Source organism: Globicephala melas, chromosome 1, assembly GCF_963455315.2.
Source record: "Globicephala melas chromosome 1, mGloMel1.2, whole genome shotgun sequence".
In the NCBI taxonomy this organism is placed as follows: domain Eukaryota; kingdom Metazoa; phylum Chordata; class Mammalia; order Artiodactyla; family Delphinidae; genus Globicephala; species Globicephala melas.
Window position 1 is genome coordinate 153,739,326 of NC_083314.1, and position 24,220 is coordinate 153,763,545.

The 24,220-nt window shown below is 35.8% G+C and overlaps 1 protein-coding gene across 6 annotated transcripts in view; it reads left to right on the plus strand.

Annotated features, from left to right (window-relative positions):
* Positions 1–24,220, plus strand: part of FOXJ3 (forkhead box J3) — a 130,815-nt gene that overhangs the window by 78,888 nt on the left and 27,707 nt on the right. For 4 of the 6 annotated variants that reach the window (XM_030867430.2, XM_030867415.2, XM_030867400.2 and 1 more), the window contains exon 6: positions 16,589–16,690. The exons of the other annotated variants lie outside the window; for them this stretch is intronic. In XM_030867430.2, coding sequence (XP_030723290.1) covers positions 16,589–16,690 — 102 coding nt within the window. The remainder of the gene's footprint in view (positions 1–16,588; positions 16,691–24,220) is intronic. 6 annotated transcript variants of the gene reach the window in all.

Genomic DNA, 24,220 nt, shown 5'->3' on the forward strand with positions numbered 1-24,220 from the left:
TCAGCGGCCATGGTTCACGGGCCCAGCCACTCTGTGGCATGTGGGATCTTCCCTGACCGGGGCACAAACCCGTGTCCCTTGCATCGGCAGGCGGACTCTCAACCACTGCGCCACCAGGGAAGCCCCCTCATTCTTTTTTATGGCTGAGTAATATTCCATTATACATAATACCTGTATGCATATATATATGTATATATGTAAAATGGAGTATTTTATATATATATCTCCCACTTCTTTATCCATTCATCTATTGAGGGACAATTAGTTTGCTTCCATATCTTGACTATTGTAAATAATGCTGCTATGAACATTGGGGTGCGTATATCTTTTCAAATTAGTGTTTTTGTTTTCTTCAGATATATACCCAGGAGTGGAATCACTGGATCATATGGTAGTTCTCTGTTTTAGTTTTCTGAGGAACTCCGTACTGTTTTCTATAGTGACTGCACCAATTTACAATCTCACCAGCAGCATTCTAGGGTTCCTTTTTTCCCCACATCCTTGCCAACATTTATTTGTAGACTTTCTGATGATAGTTATTTTGACAGGTGTGCAGTGATATCTCATTGTGGTTTTGATTTGTATTTCTCTGATTAGTGATGTTGAGCATTTTTTCATGTGCTTGTTGGCCATCTGTACATCTTTGGAAAAGTGTCTATTCAGGTCTTCTGCCCATTTTTTAATTGGGTTGTTTGTTTTTTTGATGTTGAGTTGTATGAGCTTGTTTATATATTTTGGGTATTAACCCCTTATTGGTCATATCATTTACAACTTTTTTCTCCCATATAGTAGGTGGTCTTTTCGTTTTGTTGATGGATCCTGTTTATTTTTTTAATTTTTGGCCTTAGGAGACAGATCCAAAATAATATTGCTATGATTTATCTCAAAGAATGTTTTGCCTGTGGTCTTTTCTAGGAGTTTTATGGTTTTTGATTTTATATTTAGGTCTTTAATCCATTTTGAGTTTATTTTTGCATATGATGTGAGGAAATGTTCTAATTTCATACTTTTTACATGTAGCTGTCCATTTTCCCAGCATCATTTATTGAAGAGACTCTTTTCTTTATTGTATATTCTTGTCTCCTTTGTTATAGATTAATTGACCATAAGTGTATGGATTTATTTCTGGGCTCTCTGTCCTGCTCCATTGATCTATGTGTCTGTTTTTGTCTCAGTACCATGCTGTTCTGATTACTCTAGCTTTGTAGTATAGTTTGAAGCCAGAGAGTGTAATTCTTGAGCTTTGTTCTTTTTTCTCAAGATTGCTTTGGCAATTCAAGATCTTTTGTGGTTCCATATAAATTTTAGGATTAGTTGTTCTACTTCTAAGAAAAATGTCATGGGTATTTGATAAGAATTGCATTAAGTCTGTAGGTTGCTTTGTAGTGTGACCATTTTACCAATATTAGTTCTTCCAATCCAGGAACACAGCATATCTTTCCATTTCTTTGTATCATCTTCAAACCTTCATCAATGTTTTACAGTTTTCAGAGTATAGGTATTTCACTTCCTTGGTTAAGTGTATTCCTAGGTGTTTTATTCTTTTTGATGCAATTTTAAATGGGGTTGTTTTCTTGCATTCTCTTTCTGAGAGTTCATTGTTAGTATATAGAAGAGCAATAGATTTCTGTATATTAATCTTGTATCTTACAACTGAATTCATTTATTCTAATAGTTTTTTTGCTGGAGACTTTAGGATTTTCTATGTATCGTATGATGTTATCTGCAAGTAGTGACAGTTCTACTTATTCCCTTCCAGTTTGGGTGCCTTGGTTTTTTTGTTTGCTTTTTCTTGTCTGCTTGCTGTGGCTAGGACTTCAGTACTGTGTGTAATAGAAGTGGCAAGAGTAGGCATTCTTTTCTTGTTCCTGATTTTAGAGGAAAGGCTTTCAGCTTTTCACTATTGAGTACGACATTGGCTTTGAGTTTGTCATGCATGACCTTTTTATGCTGAGATATTTTCCCTCTATACCATCTTTGAAGAGAGATTTTTATCATGAGTGGATTTGAATTTTGTCAAATGCTTTTATGTGTGTGTTTTTATATGTTGTTGAATTCGGTTTGCTAATATTTTTTTGAGTATTTTTGCATCTATATTCATCAGAGATATTGGCCTGTAATTTTCTCTTTTTGTAGTGTCTTTGTCTGGTTTTGGTTAATGGTCCTTGATTTTAAGAGACTCCCCCACATTTAATCTTCATATATATATAATTAAGTGTCATAAAAATGACAGAGCACATTACTAAGTAATTAATCAACATGTTAGATCAAACAGTGGTAACTAAAGTGACTCAAAATATCAATAGATAATGCTGCCCTGGAAAGGCCTATAGGAAGAGGAGTGAGACTTAGAATTTGATACAGAAGTGTAAGTTTTTGGCATGGGAAATAGCAAATGATGGGGGACTTCCCTGGGTCCAGTGGTTAAGACTCAGCGCTTCCACTGCAGGGGGGCACAGTTCATTGCTGGTCAGGGAACTAAGATCCCACACTGTTACATTGAATGGTTTTGTTGTTTAAGTGATCCCCCACTGTGTGCCTTCCTTCTCTGAGGCTGAGTCTGAATGAGGGAGGGTTCAGTTAAAGGTATAAGTGAGCAGAGGAAGGAATGCAGTCTACGTACTTATTCTTAGAATGAAAAAAACATTTATTTCAATTGGGCAAGCATACTGAGTGTACATTAGGTGGGAGGCACTACATGTTGCCTCCAGGAGATATGTAGAAATAGAATTTCTTTTTAAAGCAGGAGAAATGCTACACAGTTAGAGTTGTAGACCAGAAAGTGTTTCATAAGGGGTTATTTTGATCAGAGATTTAGTTCTCTGTTTTTTACCGTACCATTGAGAGATAGTTTATGTACAATTAATTGAATGTTTAAAGTTTACAGTTTGAGGATTTTTGACATGTGAAGTTATTAGTAGTTGACACTGAACATTTCTGTCATACCCAAAAGTTTCCTCATGCCCCTTTGTAACATGTGCCTCCCTCCATTCTTATCCCCAGGCAACCTGATCTGGGGAGAATTGACATCTTAACAATATTATTTCAAGCCATGGAAGTGTTGTATCTTTCTATTAATTATGTCTTTAATTTCTCTCAGGAATGTTTTTTAGTTTTCAGTGTAGAGGACTTGGATGTTTCCAGTTAGATTTAATCCTGAATATTTTGGATTTGGATGCTATATATTTTAAAATCCAGTTGCTTGCTACTAGTAATAAAAATGTATTTAATTTTTGTATATTAACCTTGTATACTACAATCTTGTTAGTTCTAGTATTTTTTAAAGTTGCCTTGGGATTTTCTGTATAAACAATTATGTCATCTGCAAATAGACACTTTTCCTGTGCCTTTCCTTTCTCCTCCCCTGTCCCTTCCTAGAACCTTATTGCAGTGACCAAAATCTAGTACAGTGTTGACTAGAAGTGGTGAAAGTGGGCCTCCAGCCTTATTTCCATTCTTAGGAAGAAACTGTTCAGTCTTTCACCACTAAGTGTGACATAAGCTGTAGGGCTTTTGTAGATGCCATTTATCACGTTGAGGAAGTTCTCTAGTAAGCCCAGTTTGGTGAGAGTTTTTATCATGAATGGGTGTAGAATTCGTTAACTGCTGTTTCTGTACCATCGAAGCGGTTATATGGCTTTTCTTTATTCTGTTTGCATGTTGAATAACATTGATTGCATTTGGAATGTTAAACCTTGTATTCCTTGGATAAACCCTTACTGAGTCATGCTATATTATCCCTTTAATGTATTGCTGGATTCATTTTCTTAATATCTTAAGTGTTTTTGCATCTGTGTTCATGAAGGACATGGATTTATAATTTTCTTTCTTTGTAATGTCAGCTGAAAAAAAATGCACAACGTTAAAGTTGAGAATTATATTTTATTTGGTGGACTTGATAAGGACTTAAGCCCTGGAGGCAGCTTCTCAGATAGCTTAGAGGGACTGCTCTGAGGAGGTAAGGGAGGAGCCAGGATATATAGTTTTTGCAACAAAAACCAGGTAGTTGGGACATCAAAAGATTACTGTTAATTAAAGAAAACTTGACATCTCAAGTTAATGAATTTAGTGCTTTTCTGTATATGGGAAGATGCAAGAGTCTGGGCTCATTGAAATCATTCCTTTGAGTCTGGGCTCATTGAAATCATTCCTTTGTTGTGCACCTTAACTATCTCGGGCTAGTGTCCTGTTTTTCTCCAGATTCACCTCAAGGTGCACATTTGAGGGTAGCTGATGGCTTGATGGCCTCAACATCCTTTGTTTACTGATATGGCTGGTGATATTTTTCATCTGCAGTAGTATCTGTCAGGTTTTGATATTAGGGTTGTACTGGTCTCATAATACTGGTTGGGCCATTTTCCTTCTCTTTTCTGAAAAAGTTTCTGTAGTTTGGTATATCGTCCTTGAATGTTTGAGAAAATTCATCAGTGAAACCATCTGGACCTGAAGTTGTTTTTATGTGGGAAGGTTTTTGATATTTATTTGTTATGGGACTGTTCAAATTTTCTCTTTTTATTCCAGTTTTGGTAAATTGTATGCTTAAGAAATTTGTCCCTTTCATCTAAGTTGTTGAATTTATTGGTGTAAAGTGGATCATAATATTCTCTTCTAATATTTATAGAATCTGTAGTAATAAATCCTCTTTCATTTTTTGATATTGATGATTTGTTTTCTCTTTTTTTCTTCATTTGGTATAGCTAAAGGTTTGTTGATTTTGTTTGTCTTTTCAAAGAACTAGGTTTTGTCTTTAAAAATTTTTTTCTGTTGTTGGTTTTCTGTTTTATTTCTACTTTTATCTTTATCATTTACTTCTTTCTAGTTACCAGTTTTTCTTATTAATATTTCTAGCTTCTTCAGTTTCCAGCTTAAATAATTGATTTGAGACCTTTCCTCTTTTGTAATATAAGAATTCAAAGCTGTAGGTTTACTGCTTTAACTGCATCTCACAAATTTTGGTATGTTGCATTTTCATTATCATTTAATTCAAAATATTAAAAAAATTCTCTTTTGAGTCTTCTCTGACCCATGAATTACTTTTTCCAAATATTCCAAATATTGGGTTTTCCTAGGTATCTTACTGTTTTATAATATAATTTTTTTTTCATTTCAGTCTGTACATATTTATTGGGACTTGTGCTGGGACTCAGCATGTGCTGTATCTTGGTGAATGTCTGTGTGCACTTGAAAAGAGTATGTGTTCTACAGTTGTTCAATATAGTGTTCTCTAATATCAATTAGATCAAGGCATTTACTAATTTATTCGTGTTCTTTTTCTTTACTGATTTTTAATTGTTAGTTTTTGCTTCATATATCTTGAAGCTCTGTTATTAGTCTCATTTGAAGTTGTGACTCTCGTAGGCTGCATTTAGCTAAGTCTTGCTTTTTTAACATCTTTTTGACAATCTCTGCCTTTTTATTGGAGTGTTTAGACCATCAACATTAATGCAGTTGTCACCGGCAAAATGGGTGATTTCCTCAGTTCTTGCCCTTCTTGAGGGAAAGAATTTAGTCGAGAAGGCATAGAACAGTTTTAAGTAGCAAGAGTGTTGTTAAGTAGAGCGAAAGTACACTCCTGAGAAAGGATGAAAGCGGGCTGTCTGGAAATGAGAAGCAGCCTCATGATGGGGTAGGGTTGGGTTTTTTAGAGTGGTGTTTCCTCCGTGTCTTGCATCATTTGACTGACAGCTTTAGGTTATATCACTTTTCTCTTAGTGCGCAGGTGCTTATTCATAAGCACCCAAGTGAAACCCACGGTAGGGGGGCGGGGATGCAAAAACTGTAATGCTAATTTATTACCTATAAAGCATAATGAACCCTATGTTACCTTGAGTCACCTTTTAGGTCTTGGTGTGCCTGCGCCAACCTGTGCTGGTGGTTTCATCTTGCTTGGTCCTGATATGGCTGGAAACCTAGTGGTGGTCCTTGACCACAGAGGGAGGACTCTGGGTGTGCTCCAATCACCAGTGTCCAGGTGGGGCAGGGAAAGATGAACCATCCAGGGTGGGGCGGGACCCCCTCCTGTCTGACTAGCTACCTAACATAATTATCGATATTGTTATTAATGTAATTAATGATACTGTTTTCTGTTTGATATCTCATAAGCAGGTAGGGGGTTCCCAGAGAAAGAGAACCAGACATGGCTTTCTTGACATAAGAAAAAGCATTTTTGGCCTAAGCCATTTTGTGATCTAAGCCTGGCCATAATGCTTGCTCTTGAACAGGTCTCAGTAATAATTATCTTTAAGAGAACAAAAGAACAAACTGTTACCAGTCATGAGAAGTGACACTAGCAAAGATAATAAATCAGTTGTAACATTCCCAGTTCTGTTTCAAAGGCTAGCCCGAGTGCTTTCTTGGGCTGTTTTTGCAGAATTTAAACCCCTCTGGCAGGCGCTCAAGTACCAGATCAACTGGAACCTAAGGGAGGATGATGTTGACCTTTTCTGACCCTTCAGTCAAGTGACTTCAGTCAAGTAAAGGTTGGACTCTCTGGCCCCACCCCCATCCCCTTCATGAATATGCATGTACCCTTAGCTTAAAACTTGCTTCACTTTTGCTGTTGGCAGAGACACTGCTTTGGGAAAGATCCCCTTACTTGCTGCAAGTAATAAATCGTTCCTTCTCCCACTCTTTGCCTTGGTTGTGTCTTTTAGCTCTACACCCACCAAGAGGCGAACCCAGTTTTTCTGGTAACACTCTGTATTTTTAGTTCCTTTTTTCCACTTTTCTTGCCTTTTAGATTGTTTGGATATATTTTTGTATTCTTATCTACTGGCTTTTTAGGTATACCTCTTTTTATATTTATATATTGGGATTTCAGTATATATTCCTAACCTTCTGCAGTCTATTCAGAGTTAATATTGTACATATAAAATGTAGAGATCTTCCAATCATATATGTCTCCTTTGTCCCTTTCCTCACCATTCCCCATAATTACATCTGTGTATACTGATAATCTTAGAAGACAGTGTTATAAGTTTTGCCTTAAATAAAGATAACGTGATTTTTAAAACCTAAGAGAAAACAGTGGTGTTTTAAATGTACATAGATATTTACCATTTCTGGTGCTTTCATTCCTCAAGGTCCAAGTTTCCCTCTGCTATAATTTCCCTTTAGCCTAATGAACTTTCTTATGTTGTAGATCTCCTGGCAACAAATTCTCTTAGTTTTCCTTTACTGAAAATGTGCCTTCCTAAATAATATTTTTGTTAGATATACAGCCTAGGTATTTTTTTTTCCTTTCAGTATTCCAGCGATATTCACTGTCTAATGACCTCCATTATTTTTATGAGAAATTCAGACATTTTCCAATCAATGTTTTTTCTTTATGTGATATGCCATTATTCTCTGCCTGCTTTCTACCTTTATTTTTCAACAGTTCAGTTATGATATATCCAAGTGTGATTTTTCTTTTAATTTATCCTGATGGAGGTTTACTGAGCTTCTTGGATCTGTAAATTTGTCTTTCAGTAAATTTCTGAAGTGTTCAGTCATCATTTCTTCCATATTTTTTCCTGCTGTTTTCTCTCTTTTCTGTCCTTCTGGAACTCATATATACATGCTAGGCCTTTTGAGATTATCCCATAGCTTTCTGAGGCTTTTTCTTTTTTTCTCTCTTTTTTAAAAAGAATCAGTCTTTTTGCTTTTTAGATTGGATTATATCTGTTGATCTGCCTTTGAGTTCACTGATTCTTTCCTCTTTAATCTCCATTCTGATATTAAGTCTATCCATTGACTTTTAAAATTCAGATATTATATTTTTCATTGGTAAATTTTGTTCTTTTTATATTTTTTTGTATTTCTCCACTGATATTTCTATTATTATGTTATTTTCATTCAGATTTTTTCTCCTTTTTATCACTGAGCATAATTATAATAGCTACTTTAAAATCCTTTTCTCGTAATTCCAACATCTTAGTCTTCTTGTGGTGGGCTTCTGTAGATTATCTTTTCTCTTGAGAATGGGTTTCATTTTTCTATTACTTACATATCAGGTAATTTTGGATTGTATCCTGGACATTATGAATGTTATAGAGACTCTGGGTTCTGTTATAATCTTCTGTAAAATATTGGTATTTTTACTTTAGCTGGCAGTTAACCATGTTAGACTCAAACTGTAAGTTCTCTCTCACCGTCTGTGGGCAGTGGTTCCAATTTCAATTTGATTCTTTAAGCTTCTGCCTTATTCTAATCTGCATATGCATGGTTCAGGGGTCAGCCTGAGACTTTTGCAGTGTTTCGTATACAGTTTTAGGGGATCTCTTTTGACTTTATCCCCTGTGGGATTCCTTTCTCTCTTTAGTAGCTGGTTGTGTTTACCTGGGCTCTTTTCCCTAGTTCCTACTGACAGAAAGACAATTTTAGCTGCTCATACTCTGCATCTACTACCTGACCTTGGGAAAAAGCTACAGCAAAACAGGAAATTCAAGCAGGTCTCTCCCAAATTTTGCCTTCTCTCCACAATCTGCCTGTTTTATTTATCCATCAGACTCCTCAGCTAGTTGTCATCCCATGTCCCTTACCGCTTCCCCCACCCCAAATTGGTAGTTATCAGCAGAAGGTAGGTGTCACACTACCGTTCTGGAAGTAGAAACTGAATGAGTAGGATTTTGACATGAGGTATGAGGAAACTCCAGAAATGATCTTTCATAAGCTGAGTGATGCCACCTAGATTAGATTCATTGATACTTTTCTTTGTCCAGAATTTGGGTTTTGGCTGCAGTAATAACAGTTATTCAAATACATTTTGGGATCTGTAGATTGCAAGTTAAATTAACTTTCCTAATCAGGCTACTTGTCTATTAATAACATCAAATCAGTGTATCTACAAATAAAAATATATACCATACTATTGAGCATATCAGTGCATGTAAAGAGAATGTCCTTTATTCTCTTGTTTTTTTGGTTTTTCTCTTACACTGTATTTTATTTTTACAAGAGATAAATAAACTGACACCAAGCATTGTAAATGGATGACCACAACAAAAGCAACAATGATTGCAATTACCAAACACGAAACACACTCATACTATGTCATAATATTGACATTCAGTCCAGTAATCCTCCACTGTAACAGCTCCTTTACTTTGCAGTGAAAATTGATTTGTATATTTTTTTGCCTCTGAGTCCTTGTGGGATTTTTTTTTTTCAAACAAAGTCACAAAAATTATAATCATCCTCATCAGTTCACTCAGTCCCATGTAATTAATTTTTTTTATCTTGATCTTTTGTTAGCACTTTTATGAGTTCATCAGTTTTCTATTAGAGTTCTGAAAATGCTTATTCATTCAGTTCAGCAGTATAGTCAGTTACCAGAAACCTGTACTTGTCAGAGTTTTTTCCATGAATTCCTTGAAGATGAAACCCTTTTATAGGAACATTTTTGCAAAAGCATCAGCGTACACCCAGAACTGTCTGTAAATGACAAGACTTAAAAATGACCACGGTTAAAGATTTGATGAAAGTTCATAATAATGCAATTGACAAGGAAATTTAGTTATTTCTGAGATATACATCTTAAAGTAATAACTAGAATTATGACTTATAACATTATACCAGAACATATAAAATTTTTAGAAATTTCATGTAATGTCTGAAACATTTATATTAACATATTTCCATACAAATAACCCAAAGAAAGTTTAGTATTAGTTGTTTTTTTTGTTTGTATTTCTATATTGCAGGTTCTCATTAGTCATCAGTTTTATACACATCAGTGTATACATGTCAATCCCAATCACCCAATTCAGCTCACCACCGTCCCCACCCCACCGTGGTTTTCCCCCCTTGGTGTCGATACGTTTGTTCTCTATATCAGTGTCTCAACTTCTGCCCTGCAAACCGGTTCATCTATACCATTTTTCTAGGTTCCACATACATGCGTTAATATACGATATTTGTTTTTCTCTTTCTGACTTACTTCACTCTGTATGACAGTCCGTAGATCCATCCACATCTCAACAAATGACTCAATTTCGTTCCTTTTTATGGCTGAGTAATATTCCATTATATATATGTACCACAACTTCTTTATCCGTTAGTCTGTCGATGGGCATTTAGGTTGCTTCCATGACCTAGCTATTGTAAATAGTGCTGCAGTGAACATTGCGGTGCATGTGTCTTTTTGAATTATGGTTTTCTCTGGGTATATGCCCAGTAGTGGGATTGCTGGATCATATGGTAATTCTATTTTTAGTTTTTTAAGGAACCTCTATACTGTTCTCCATAATGGCTGTATCAATTTACATTCCCACCAACAGTGCAAGAGGGTTCCCTTTTCTCCACCACAGCCTCGCCAGCATTTGTTGTTCGTAGATTTTCTGATGATGCCCATTCTAACTGGTGTGAGGTGCTACCTCATTGTAGTTTTGATTTGCATTTCTCTAATAGTTAGTGATGTTGAGCAGCTTTTCATGTGCTTCTTGGCCATCTGTATGTCTTCTTTAGCGAAATGTCTGTTTAGGTCTTCTGCCCATTTTTGGATTGGGTTGTTTGTTTCTTTAATATTGAGCTGCATGAGCTGTTTATATATTTTGGAAATTAATCCTTTGTCCGTTGATTCGTTTGCAAATATTTTCTCCCATTCTGTAGGTTGTCTTTTCGTCTTGTTTATGGTTTCCTTTGCTGTGCAAAAGCTTTGAAGTTTCATTAGGTCCCATTTGTTTATTTTTGTTTTTATTTCCATTACTCTAGGAGGTGGATCAAAAAAGGTCTTGCTGTGATTTATGTCAAAGAGTGTTCTTCCTATGTTTTCCTCTAAGAGTTTTATAGTGTCCGCTCTTACATTTAGGTCTCGAATCCATTTTGAGTTTATTTTTGTATATGGTGTTAGGGAGTGTTCTAATTTCATTCTTTTACATGTAGCTGTCCAGTTTTCCCAGCACCACTTACTGAAGACGCTGTCTTTTCTCCATTGTATATCTTTGCCTCCTTTGTCATAGGTTAGTTGACCATAGGTGCATGGGTTTATCTCTGGGCTTTCTATCTTGTTCCATTGATCTATGTTTCTGTTTTTGTGCCAGTACCATATTGTCTTGATTACTGTAGCTTTGTAGTATAGTCTGAAGTCAGGGAGTCTGATTCCTCCAGCTTCATTTTTTTCTCTCAAGACTGCTTTGGCTACTCAGGGTTTTTTGTGTCTTGATACAAATTTTAAGATGATTTGTTCTAGTTCCGTAAAAAATGCCATTGGTAATTTGATAGGGATTGCATTGAATCTGTAGACTGCTTTGGGTAGTATAGTCATTTTCACAGTATTGATTCTTCCAATCCAATAACATGGTATGTCTCTCCATCTGTTGGTACCAATTTAATTTCTTTCATCAATGTCTAAAGTTTTCTGCATACAGGTCTTCTGTCTCCCTAGGTAGGTTTATTCCGAGGTATTTTATTCTTTTTGTTTCAATGGTAAATGGGAATGTTTCCATAATTTCTGTTTCAGATTTTTCATCATTAGTGTATAGGAATGCAAGAGATATCTGTGCATTAATTTTGTATCCTGCAGCTTTACCAAATTCATTGATTAGCTCTAGTAGTTTTCTGGTGGGATTTTTAGGATTCTCTATGTATAGTATCATGTCATCTGCAAAAGTGACAGTTTTACTTCTTCTTTTCCAATTTGTATTCCTTTTATTTCCTTCTCTTCTCTGATTGCCATGACTAGGACTTCCAAAACTATGTTGAATAATAGTGGTGAGAGTGGACATCCTTGTCTCGTTCCTGATCTTAGAGGAAATACTTTCAGTTTTTCACCATTGAGAATGATGTTTGCTGTGGGTTTGTCGTATATGGCCTTTATTATGTTGAGGTAGGTTCCCGCTCTGCCCGCTTTCTGGAGAGTTTTTATCACAAATGGGTGTTGAATTTTGTCAAAAGCTTTTTCCACATCTATTGAGATGATCATATGGTTTTTATTCTGCAGTTTGTTAATATGGTGTATCACATTGATTGATTTGCGTATATTGAAGAATCCTTGCATCCCTGGGATAAATCCCACTTGATCGTGATGTATGATCCTTTTAATGTGTCGTTGGATTCTGTTTGCTAGTATTTTGTTGAGGATTTTTGCATCTGTATTCATCAGTGATATTGGTCTGTAATTTCCTTTTTTTGTAGTATCTTTGTCTAGTTTTGGTACCAGGGTGATGGTGGCCTCATAGAATGAGTTTGGGAGTGTTCCTTCCTCTGCAGTTTTTTGGAAGAGTTTGAGAAGGATGGGTGTTAGATCATCTCTAAATGTTTGGTAGAATTCACCTGTGAAGCCATCTGGTCCTGGACTTTTGTTTGTTGGAAGATTTTTAATCACAGTTTCAATTTCATTACTTGTGATTGGTCTGTTCATATTTTCTATTTCTTCCTGGTTCAGTCTTGCAAGATTATACCTTTCTAAGAATTTGTCCATGTCTTTCAGGTTGTGCATTTTATTGGCATAGAGGTGCTTGTGGTAGTCTCTTAGGATGCTTTGTATTTCTGCAGTGTCTGTTGTAACTTCTCCTTTTTCATTTCTAATTTTATTGATTTGAGTCCTCTTCCTCTTTTTCTTGATGAGTCTGGCTAATGGTTTATCAATTTTGTTTATCTTCTCAAAGAACCAGCTTTTAGTTTTATTGATCTTTGCTATTGTTTTCTGTGTTTCTATTTCATTTATTTCTGCTCTGATCTTTATGATTTCTTTCCTTCTGCTAACTTTGGGTTTTGTTTGTTCTTCTTTCTCTTGTTCCTTTAGGTGTAACGTTAGATTGTTTACTTGAGATTTTTCTTGTTTCTTGAGGTAGGCTTGTATAGCTATAAACTTCCCTCTTAGAACTGCTTTTGCTGCATCCCTTAGGTTTTGGATCATTGTGTTTTCATTGTCATTTGTCTCTAGGTAATCTTTGATTTTCTCTTCGATTTCTTCAGTCTTCTCTTGGTTATTTAGTAACGTATTGTTTACCCTCCATGTGTTTGTGTTTTTTCCTTGTAATTCATTTCTAATCTCATAATGTTGTGGTCAGAAAAGATGCTTGACATGATTTCAATTTTCTTAAATTTACTGAGGCTTGATTTGTGACCCAGGATGTGATCTGTCCTGGAGAATGTTCCATGTGCACTTGAGAAGAAAGTGTAATTTGCTGTTTTGGGATGGAATGTCCTATAAATATCAATTAAATCTATCTGGTCTATTGTGTCATTTAAAGCTTCTGTTTCCTTATTTATTTTCATTTTGGATGATCTGTCCGTTGATGTAAGTGAGGTGTTAAAGTCCCCCACCATTATTGTTTTACTGTCAATTCCCTCTTTTAGAGCTGTTAGCAGTTGCCTTATGTATTGAGGTGCTCCTATGTTGGGTGCATATATATTTATAATTGTTATATCTTCTTCTTGGATTGATCCCTTGATCATTATGTAGTGTCCTTCCTTGTCTTTTGTAACAGTCTTTATTTTTTATTATTATTTTTTTCCGGTACACGGGCCTCTCACTGTTGTGGCCTCTCCCGTTGCGGAGCACAGGCTCCAGACGCGCAGGCTCAGCAGCCATGGCTCACAGGCCCAGCCGCTCTGTGGCATGTGGGATCTTCCCGGACCAGGGCACGAACCCGTGTCCCCTGCATCAGCAGGTGGACTCTCAACCACTGCGCCACCAGGGAAGCCCACAGTCTTTATTTTAAAGTCTGTTTTATCTGATACGAATATAGCTACTCCAACTTTCTTTTGATTTGCATTTGTATGGAATATCTTTTTCCATCCCCTCACTTTCAGTCTGTATGTGTCCCTAGGTCTGAACTGGGCTTCTTGTAGACAGCATATAGATGGGTCTTGTTTTTGTGTCCATTCAGCAAGCCTGTGTCTTTTGGTTGGAGCCTTTAATCCATTCACATTTAAGGTAATTATTTATATGTATGTTCCTATGACCATTTTCTTAATTGTTTTGGGTTTGTTTTTGTAGGTCCTTTTCTTCTCTTGTGTTTCCCACTTAGAGAAGTTCCTTTAGTGTTTGTTGTAAAGCTGGTTTGGTGGTGCTGAATTCTCTTAGCTTTTGCTTGTCTGTAAAGCTTTTGATTTCTCCATCGAATCTGAATGAGATCCTTGCCTGGTAGAGTAATCTTGGTTGTAGGTTCTTCCCTTTCATCACTTTAAGTGTATCATGCCACTCCCTTCTGGCTTGGTAGAGTTTCTGCTGAGAAATCAGCTCTTAACATTATGGGAGTTCCCTTGTATGTTATTTGTTGTTTTTCTGTTGCTGCTTTCAATAATTTTTCTTTGTCTCTAATTTTTGCCAATTTGATTACTGTGTGTCTCGGCATTTTTCTCCTTGAGTTTACCCTGTGTGGGACTCACTGCACTTCCAGGAGTTGGGTGGCTGTTTGCTTTCCCATGTTAGGGAAGTTTTCGACTATAATCTCTTCAAATATTTTCTCGGGTCCTTTCTCTCTCTTCTCCTTCTGGGACCCCTATAATGCGAATGTTGTTGAGTTTAATGTTGTCCTAGAGCTCTCTTAGGCTTTCTTCATTTCTTTTCATTCTTTTTTCTTTACTCTGTTCCGCAGCAGTGAATTCCACCATTCTGTCTTCCAGGTCACTTATCCGTTCTTCTGCCTCAGTTATTCTGCTATTGATTCCTTCTAGTGTAGTTATCATTTCATTTATTGTATTGTTCATCTCTGTTTTTTTGTTCTTTAATTCTTCTAGGTTTTTGTTAAACATGTCTTGCTTCTTCTCGATCTTTGCCTCCATTCTTTTTCCGAGGTCCTGGATCATCTTCACTATCATTATTCTGAATTCTTTTTCTGGAAGGTTGCCTATCTCCACTTCATTTAGTTTTTTTTCTGTGGTTTTATCTTGTTTCTTCGTCTGGTACATAACCCTCTGCCTTTTCATCTTGTCTGTCTTTCTGTGAATGTCTTTTATTCTCTTGATTGTACCAGATTTTTAGTGTCCATGAAGAATATCTAATTAAAAGATTTTCTAGCTAAAGCTGTGAATCTGGTCTTGTGGGAATGCAGTGCCGCATACCAAAGCTGTCTCCTTTTTCATTAATCACCATTGAATATTCTTCTCTATCAGTAGGTTCTCAGCATCAGTAGTATATACATGTTAGTAGTCATCATAGAAGCCAGCACTTGCTGTGCATTTCATGTACTATGCTAAGTGCTTTACATGAATTATTTCATTAATGCTCTTTACAGACCTCTAAAGGAAGTGGCATAATCCTCTTATACATGAGGAAAAGAGTATAAAGGTTGAGTAATTTGCATGAAATCACACAACACAGGCTTGCTTCTTGTTACCAGTGGGGAGGAGTGAGAATTAGATAGTGAACCAGTAGTCTGGAGCGAGATGACTGAGTTGAGTTAGAGGAACATGAGATTTGCAGCTTTCTAAAGTAATCTTCTGTGTTAATTTAGCTAAATTAGCTGGCACCAAAGTTGGGGCATAAATTGTAGCTAAATTGGCAGACACCAAAGTTGGGGCATAGACAGAGCTGTCTTTGTAGTTCTTCCATTTGTATTTCTGAAGTGCTTTTCCATGTTCACCTAACTCTCAGTGTGTACCCAGCACGTAAGTACTAGATTCTACCTTCTTGGGGTGACCCTTGTCTTTTCCTTTTTTCAAGATGTCTGTTCCCTACCCTCTTGGATTATCTGATGAAAGAAATTCATGCCAAGGGATTAAGTGATAAATAAATCAACCTTAGAAATGTTTTTCAGTGAAATTACTGTTTCTTTTGAGAGAGAGAAAGGAGTTGTCACAATCTATATCCAGAATTCTAAATGTAGAAAACCTATATTGATTTTTGACACCCATGTTAGCTTTGTAAACAATGTATATGAAATTGTGTTATTTAGGATATTGTTCAGTTGCATTAACAGACAAAGGAAGAGAAAACTACATCTGAAAGGCTTAAACCAGAGAGATTTATTTCTCTCTTAGGTAAAAGTCCAAGCTGAGAGGTGAATCAGATGGATAACCAGCTCTGTTCCACAAGGTCATTCAGATGTTTCCTTCTAATCTTATCTTTATGGTGTTCCCCAGGGTATTACCCTCAGCTTTCTGGTTATGCAGGATCACCACCAGCACATCTGTGTCACAGGCCTGCAATAAGAGGGAAAGAGGATGGAGGGCAAGCAAGTTCCTTTCAAAGACATGACCCAGAAGTTGCACACATCACTCTTCCTCACATCCCATTTGTTGCACCTTAATCACATGGCTACAGCTAGCTGCAAATGAGTCTGGAAAAGGTGGTCTTTAGCTGGCTAGAGATGCATTGATAACTACAGGGATCTATTGCTAAAAGGGAGAAGAGAGGAGAATGAGTGTTACCCGATTATTAGTCGTCTCCACCACAGAAGTTTATCTCTAATTTTTGCAAACCTATCCCACAGCCAGTTAAAAGAGTTGGTAAGGAGTAGCCATACCAATGGACTTGGTGATTATCAGGTTAGTAGCATAATAAAATATAGTAGAAGAGAATTCAGTAATAATTTTAAGTTTATTTTCAGAAACAAAGCACAAAACTGGATGTTGGAGAATTTGATGAAATAACTTAAAATTGTGTTAAAGTTGGTGGTTTTATGAGCTAATAATTATTTATTTTGTTCTTGTATTTTAGGCCTCAACTCCATATAGCATAGATTCAGATTCTTTGGGAATGGAGTGTATTATTTCGGGAAGTGCCTCTCCAACTCTGGCAATCAACACTGTGACTAACAAAGTAATTCTATTTTTTGAACACTTTTGAAATGTCATTGAGTAATACATTTAATTTGCTTTTATAGTAACAGTAGATTTCTGTATGGTTGAATTTAAAGATGATATAAATTTGACCAAACCATACATGGCAGTTTGAAAGCTGAATCCACAATGCTTTTAGCTTTACACAAGTTAGAGGTAAATAAATAATTCTCTAGAAAAATTGGAAGATGCTTATTGGGAAGCTCTATATTAAATCTAAATTCTTGACACTACCAATCCCATTGAATTTTTGAGTCCAGCATTTTATTGAATCAATTTGTTTCAAAATCATTGATTACCCCTCTAAATATGTGATTTAAAAAGAGATTGACAAATAACCAGGGCGTCAACAGAATCCAGTAAAGTAAATAATTCAGACAAACTCAGAGTCCATTAGAACGGTGGTCAACCTCTTTCATGATATTCAAGTCTAGGTACATACCCAGAAGTGTAGTATGTGGTAGTCTGCTGCAGTATTTGTTTTGTTTTTGTTATTGAAGCAAGGGTCAGAACTTTGTGCTAACTCATTAGATACCTAGTAGGGTACAAATATCTCTTCTTTACAAGGTAATTTCTTAATCTCATATCTCAAAACCCTAAAAAGGCTCTGGGAGGTTCATAAAATATCTCAGTTCTGTGCATCTATTTCCTCCCTTACTAGACCATCATGAGCACCTTGAAGCCGTAATATTTCTCACTCTTGTACTCATACGGTCTGTCAGTCTTGCTTTTACCCTCTCCCCATCTCCCTTGCTTTCAGTTGCTCTTTTTTTTTGTTTTAAATCTCACTCTTCTACTTTCTTGTGCACACACATAAAACACAAACATGTATACATACTCAGTTGCACTAATATACGTAGTATCTTTGTATTGATAAAAGGTATTGAATAAGCAGATAGAAGACAGATTATAATCAGAGTTACTAATCAGAATTCCAGTTTAGATAGGAAACTGGCAACTGAGGTGTAAAGTGATAATTTTTCCCAAATAGCAATACATGGACTGATTCCATCAGAATCACTTGAGGGAGGGGTGGGGTTGTTAGTGTGTACGTGTGTTTGGTGGTGGTAGTAATTCCCAGATTCCATTGCAGTCCTACCAAATCAGTTACTTTATCCTTGTGGGTAGGGCCCAGGAATCTGTACTTTTAAAAATCATCCCTAATGATACCCAGCTAGACTTGAGAATTTCCAGTGAAATAGATGGGTTGGAATCAGAGGTATCCAGTACTGCTCTTTGCGATAGTCCAAGCAGGAGATACTGAGGCCTAAACATAGACAGTTGTGGCTATTAGGAAACAATTAGAAAGTAGTAATGCTGGGACTTTGTAACTAAATAAAGAAACTGGAGTTTGGGGACTTCTGCTTTCAGATATGATAGAATAGCTAGTATCGGATTAACCCTTCTCCCTATCTATATAAAATTACCACCCTGCCCACCAATAAAAAAGAAAGGCATTGGAGAAAAAGACAAGCAGGACTTAAGAAGCAAAGATCTCAGCAAAAAGGGAGGCACATTGAGATAAGCCCTACATGTTTTCCCTGGGGACATTTCCCACTTCTCAGTGCATGGCATAGAGGCTGCACAGAAAGCTACAACTTAGAGCAGTCACTGAGCTAGGGATGTAAAAATGAGAGTATGAGGCTACCAAAGAGCCAGGGCTTAAGGACCAAGATCCTGAGGAATCTCAGAAGTTACCTCAACTTTTTGCAAGCGATATCCAGTTAAGGCATTTGCTAATCCCTAACCTGTGTGTGCTTCAACTCAGACACAGGCAAATCATGTGGATTTTTCACTAGCCAGAATTCAGCAGTCTCACAGAGGTGGGGGGGGACAAAAGTTGTAGTTCTTTAAAGAGGGAGCCATGGTAAACACCCCAGTTTTACAAATTGATACTTAAGAAAGATTATGTTCTATACGTAAGAGCAAATCAAAATAACACCAGTCGCTAACTGTTATTAGGGTGGTATGCTAATATTCCACTTGCCAAAAGAAAACTAAATCCTTTCTGGAAGATAACATATCCCGAGCTTTTGCAAGTTTTCATAAGTAAGGTCTCACTTTCAGTCAGAATTTTCAGACATTCCAAGAAACAAGACCAAATAATTAAATGCCAAGATTGAAAGATAGTATAAACATATCCACAAGTGATCTAGATATTGATTTTTAAATAACTATGACTAATATGTTGAAGAAAATAGATGAATTATAGAAAATTTATCAGAATTGGAATCTGTATGGAAGAATCAAGAGAACTGAAAAATATAATAACTGAAATTAAGAATTAAATAGATGGATTTAACAGCAGATTAGACACAGCAGAGGAGAGAATCAGTGAACTGGAAGATAGGTCAATAGAAAATATGCAGGTTGAAAAACAAAAGAATGGAAAATTCAGAGAAGCTTAAGAGGTAAATGGGATACAGGGAAAAGATCTAACAAACTTGTCATTAGTGTTCCAGAAGAGAAGCAAAAGGGAATAGAGAAGAAGCAATATTTGAATTTTCTAAGACTGATGAAAGATAACACAATACAGATTCAAGAAGTTCTGAGAACCCCAAGAAGGACTAATTAAAAGAAAACCTTATCAGGCAAATAAAAGTCAAACTGCTAAAAAACAAGGATTTTTTTTTATCTTAAAATCAGAGGAAAATAATAGGCAACTTCAAAGGAACACATTCTGAATTCTGAATAGAAATGATAAAAGTCAGATACCACCAGAATGAAATTTTTGTAGTGCTGAAAGGAAATAACTGCCAATCCAGAATTCTAAAATTAGAATTTCTATGAAAAATGAAGGTTAAGTAAATAGGCTTTTACAGAAACAAAATGTGAGAGAATAACAGTATTAAAAAATTAAAGGAGGTTAATTTTTCAGATAGAAGGAAAATTATCCTGTGCAGAAAAGAATGAAGAACACCAAAAGAGTATGCATGTCAGTAAATAAAAATATGTATCGAGTGATTAAAACAATAGCAGTGCTGTTATAGAACACAATGCTTTGGAGTCTAAAATACTTGTAGAGGTTAAAGTACGTGACAATACTAGAGTAAAGCATTAGCAAATATATTGCAGTTAATGTCTTTGCATTGTATGGGAAGTGGTAAAAGTACTAAGTCAAGGGCATGTGGTAAAATCTAGGGCAGTGATTCTTAACACTTCAGCATATATCAGAATAACTAGGAGGGCTTGTTAAAACCCAGATTACTGGGCCCTACCCTGAGAGTTTCTGATTCTCTAGGTCTAAGTTGGGGTCTGAAAAATTGCGTTTCTGACACGTTCTCAGATACTGTTCACGTACTGGTCCAAGTTCCTTACCTTATGAACCACTGCTCTAGGTTACTACAAGAATAAAAAGAATATTACCAAGTAAGGAAAAATAATAAATCCTTGGTTAATCCAAAAGTAGGCAAGAAAGGGCTTCCCTGGTGGCACAATGGTTGAGGGTCTGCCTGCCGATGCAGGGGACACGGGTTTGTGCCCCGGTCTGGGAAGATCCCACATGCAGCGGAGCGCCTGGGCCCGTGAGCCATGGCTGCTGAGCCTGCGCGTCCGGAGCCTGTGCTCCGCAATGGGAGAGGCCACAGCAGTGAGAGGCCCGCGTACCGAAAAAAAAAAAAAAGAAAGAAGAAAGTAAATTAGTGAGCTGTGGGGACAGCTTCAGGCAACCTGTAATATGTGTAATTGAAGTTCCTGATGTAAATCAGGATCTATACAGAGCAATTAAGTACACCAGAAATGGTAACTATGTGGGTAAATATAAAGCTTTTTTTTAAAAAATTTAAATCTCTTTAAAAGATAACTGTAAAGCAAAAATTACAAAAATGCATTGTGGGTTTATAACACATAGAAGTAAAATATATGACAGTAGTGTTGGGGCAAGGAGAGGAGAAATGAAAGTTATGAAAAGAGAAAATGTTTAAAATTTGGGAAGGCAAAAGTAAAGCCATCGTTCACAGAAGACATCATTATTCATATGGAAAATTCAAAAGAATCTACAGACAAACTCTTGGAATTAATAAGTGAATTTACCAAGGTGTCAATATTAGATCAGTGTTGGATTTTAGAAGTCAGTTATTTTTCTGTGTATTAGTCATGGACAGTTAGAAAATACAATTTAAAAGGTAATACTTACATTAGCATTCAAAAACATCAAATACAGAGGCACTTCATTTTATTGTGCTTCGCTGTATTGTGCTCCCCAGATATTGGGCTTTTTACAAATTGAAGGTTTGTGGCAACCCTGTGTTGTCAGCTGATGGTTAGCATTCTTAACCAATAAAGTATTTTTAAATTAAGGTATATACATTGTTTCTGTAGACATAATGCTATTGCACCTTAATAGACTACAGTACATTGTAAACGTAATTTTTATATGCACTGGGAAACCAGAAAATTCATGTGACTTGCTTTATTTCAATACTTGCTTTATTGCAGTGGTCTGGAACCAAACTCGCAATATCTCTGAGGTAGCTAGGATTAAATGAAAGATGAACTCTGCACAGAAAACTATAAAAAATTACTGAGAGAGAACAAAGGGTGTATAAATAACTAGGTATATAATTTTCATAGAGAAGATTATTGTAAAGAAGTCAGTTTTTCCTGAGTTTATCTACAGATATAATATCCCAATCAAAATTCCACAGTGCTTTTTTTAGGGGAAGGAAGATAGTAGGAAATGACCAGCTGATTTTGAAAGATAAATGAGACTCCAAATGGTAAACAGTAGTTGAAGAAAATGTTGAAGAAAAAGATAAAAGAGGATTTATACTTCCAAATATCGAGTAAACCTACAATAATTGAAAGTGTAATATTGGCATAAGAATAGACACATAGAATTATGGAACAGAGTTCAGTGATGTCTTTCAACAAATGGTGCTGAATCAATAGAAAAGTGAGATTTTTTCTTGCACAGAAATCAGTTTCATACCCCAGTAAAGATGTTAAAAAAAATCAATTTCAGATGGATTTGAGACCTTAATATAAAGGATAAAGTTCTCAGATGGATGAAAAAGAATAAAATATGTTTTAAAAAGTGGAATGAAGGAAGTAATAAAAGATTAAGAGCCGATGCTAACGCAACACACAACAAAGCTTTACATAATCCTTTAGCTAAATTTACTGCAAAAGGACAGAGAAGGATATATATACGTTGTATGAAACCAGTCATTAATGGTAGAAGTCTGTATGGTGGTTACCTGTAACAGGAGATATGCGGATGGATAATGACTGGCTGGTGAATGATGATTGGGAGAGTTCATGAGTGGGCCTTCTGGTGTGCAGGTATGTTCTGTATCAGTGGTTCTGTGATCTGTGGACACTTGAGTAACCAATACCATTTTGGGGATTCCATGATAATACTAAAATGCTATTTGCCTTTTCCTTTATTTTTGTGTTTTCACAGATGCAGCAAAAGCAATAATGTAAACATTAGCACAAGTCAAGGCAGTGACACCTGACTGTACTAGTAGTCATTGTGTTCTTCACAACCACACACCCTTCAGATTAAAAAAAACAAATACTAGTTAAGAATATCCTTGGTGATGCAGGAAAAATAATTTTATTAAATTGTGACCTTTGAGTAAGCGTTTTTAAGAATCTGTATGGTGAAATGGGAAGTACACATAAAACGCTTAAACTGTGTATACCGAGGTACAGTGGTTGCTTCAAGGAAGAGCATTTGTGTTGAACTAGCCACTTTGTTCATGGAGCATTGATTTTACTTGAAAGAACAACTGACACTATTATTCAGATTTGGGTATTTGGCAGATATTTTCTTGAAAATGAATAAAGTAAGCCTCTCACTTAAAGGAAAACAATTGACAGAATCTCTTGCCAATGGTAAAATTTGAGCTTTTAAGCAAAACATACAGGTTCGGAAAACTTACATCCACCACAGTGAGTTTGGTAGCTTCACAGTCTTTACACACTTTTCCAATGAGATTATTGGTAATGTTAACAAGTGTGATGTTTTGATGTTGTGTAATGAAATATGTCAGTATTTGGAAGATGTGCATAACTTAGTGAATGATATTTTCCAAATGACCAATGCATAATGTTATAAAATCATGCGTGGGTAAATGATCCATTCAGAGTCCGAGGTGGAAAGTGGATTATAATGTAAAAGAGTGTGAAAATTTTATTCATATGCTTTCAGATTTTACATTGCAACTAATCTTTAAAAAATTGTCACTTGTCATGTTTTTGTGTAGTATCAAAAAAGACTATGCACAATTATCTGAAAAGTCTATTAAAATATGCTTCCCTTTTCCAAACACACACACACATATATATGTATATATGATGCTGGGTTTTCTTTCTATACTTCCACCTAAACAACATATTGCAACAGATGGAATGCAGAAGCAGATATGAGAATCTAGCTGTTTCCTGTTAGGGCAGGCTTTGAAATTTACGAAAATGTAAAACAGTGGCACCCTTCTAAGTTTACTTATTGAGAGAAAATTTTTTTTTGTTAACATATAGTTGAGTTTGTAATAGTTATTTTTAAGTTAGTATTTAAAATTTTTTAAATTTCTAATATGCCAGTTATTGATAAATATATCAAACAAAAGCTTCTTGACTCCTTAATATTTAAGGCTGTAAAAGGGTTCTAAGATCAAAGTTTGAGAGTTGCTATTGATTACATGATTCCATGAGTATGCCCATTTTATAATTAATAAACTATAACAACTCGTGTATTTTCCTCTCCATAATATGTTACATTTTAATAAAAATCTTATCCTCCTTGCTATGAGGATTTGTCTAAGATGGTGGGAAGTATTTCTGACTTGACTGATAGGTAACTAAGCATGCACAGGAGAGAATGAGCAGCCAACAGAATGACCATGGGATGCTTGTAATTTGCTGATATTGTATTGCTTAAGAGCCCATAAGGTTGAGTTTTTTAAAAAATGAAATTTACACTGGAAATAATTGACCAGAAAAATCTTTGCCATAGTTTTATTTTCTCTCAATTTCCTTATACTCTTTTCCCTTATTAGTTCCTAGACACATAATTGTTCCTAGCTGATGTGAATGTGAGACAGTTTGGTTTTGCCTTAAGTATTGAGGCATATATGCCTAGTTTTCCAGGTTTTGGCCTCTTTTGGCAAATGAGCATTGAGCATGACCCCATTTTCAGCACAGACAGAAGGGTGGTAATAGCTCAATTGGTCATTAAATTCAGCAAGTATTTTTTATGTGTATACTGAGTAGAAAACATTATGCTGCTTATGATTATTTATTGGGGAACTCAAGTTGCTAACAGTCTAGTAGTGGATAAAAATTTGATAAAAATTAGTTACACCATAAAATCAAAAGTATTAATTTTTCCCATGAAAGTAGGAGCATAGAAAGGAAAATTGGTAGTAGCATCTGAATGGAACTTTAAAGGATATTTAGACTAGTTTTCTGTTTTAAAAATATCTTTTTTGTTGTTTCTAATTAAAAATGATAATGCACATTATAAACATACTCAAGCATTGTAAAAATATACACTATCAGTGAC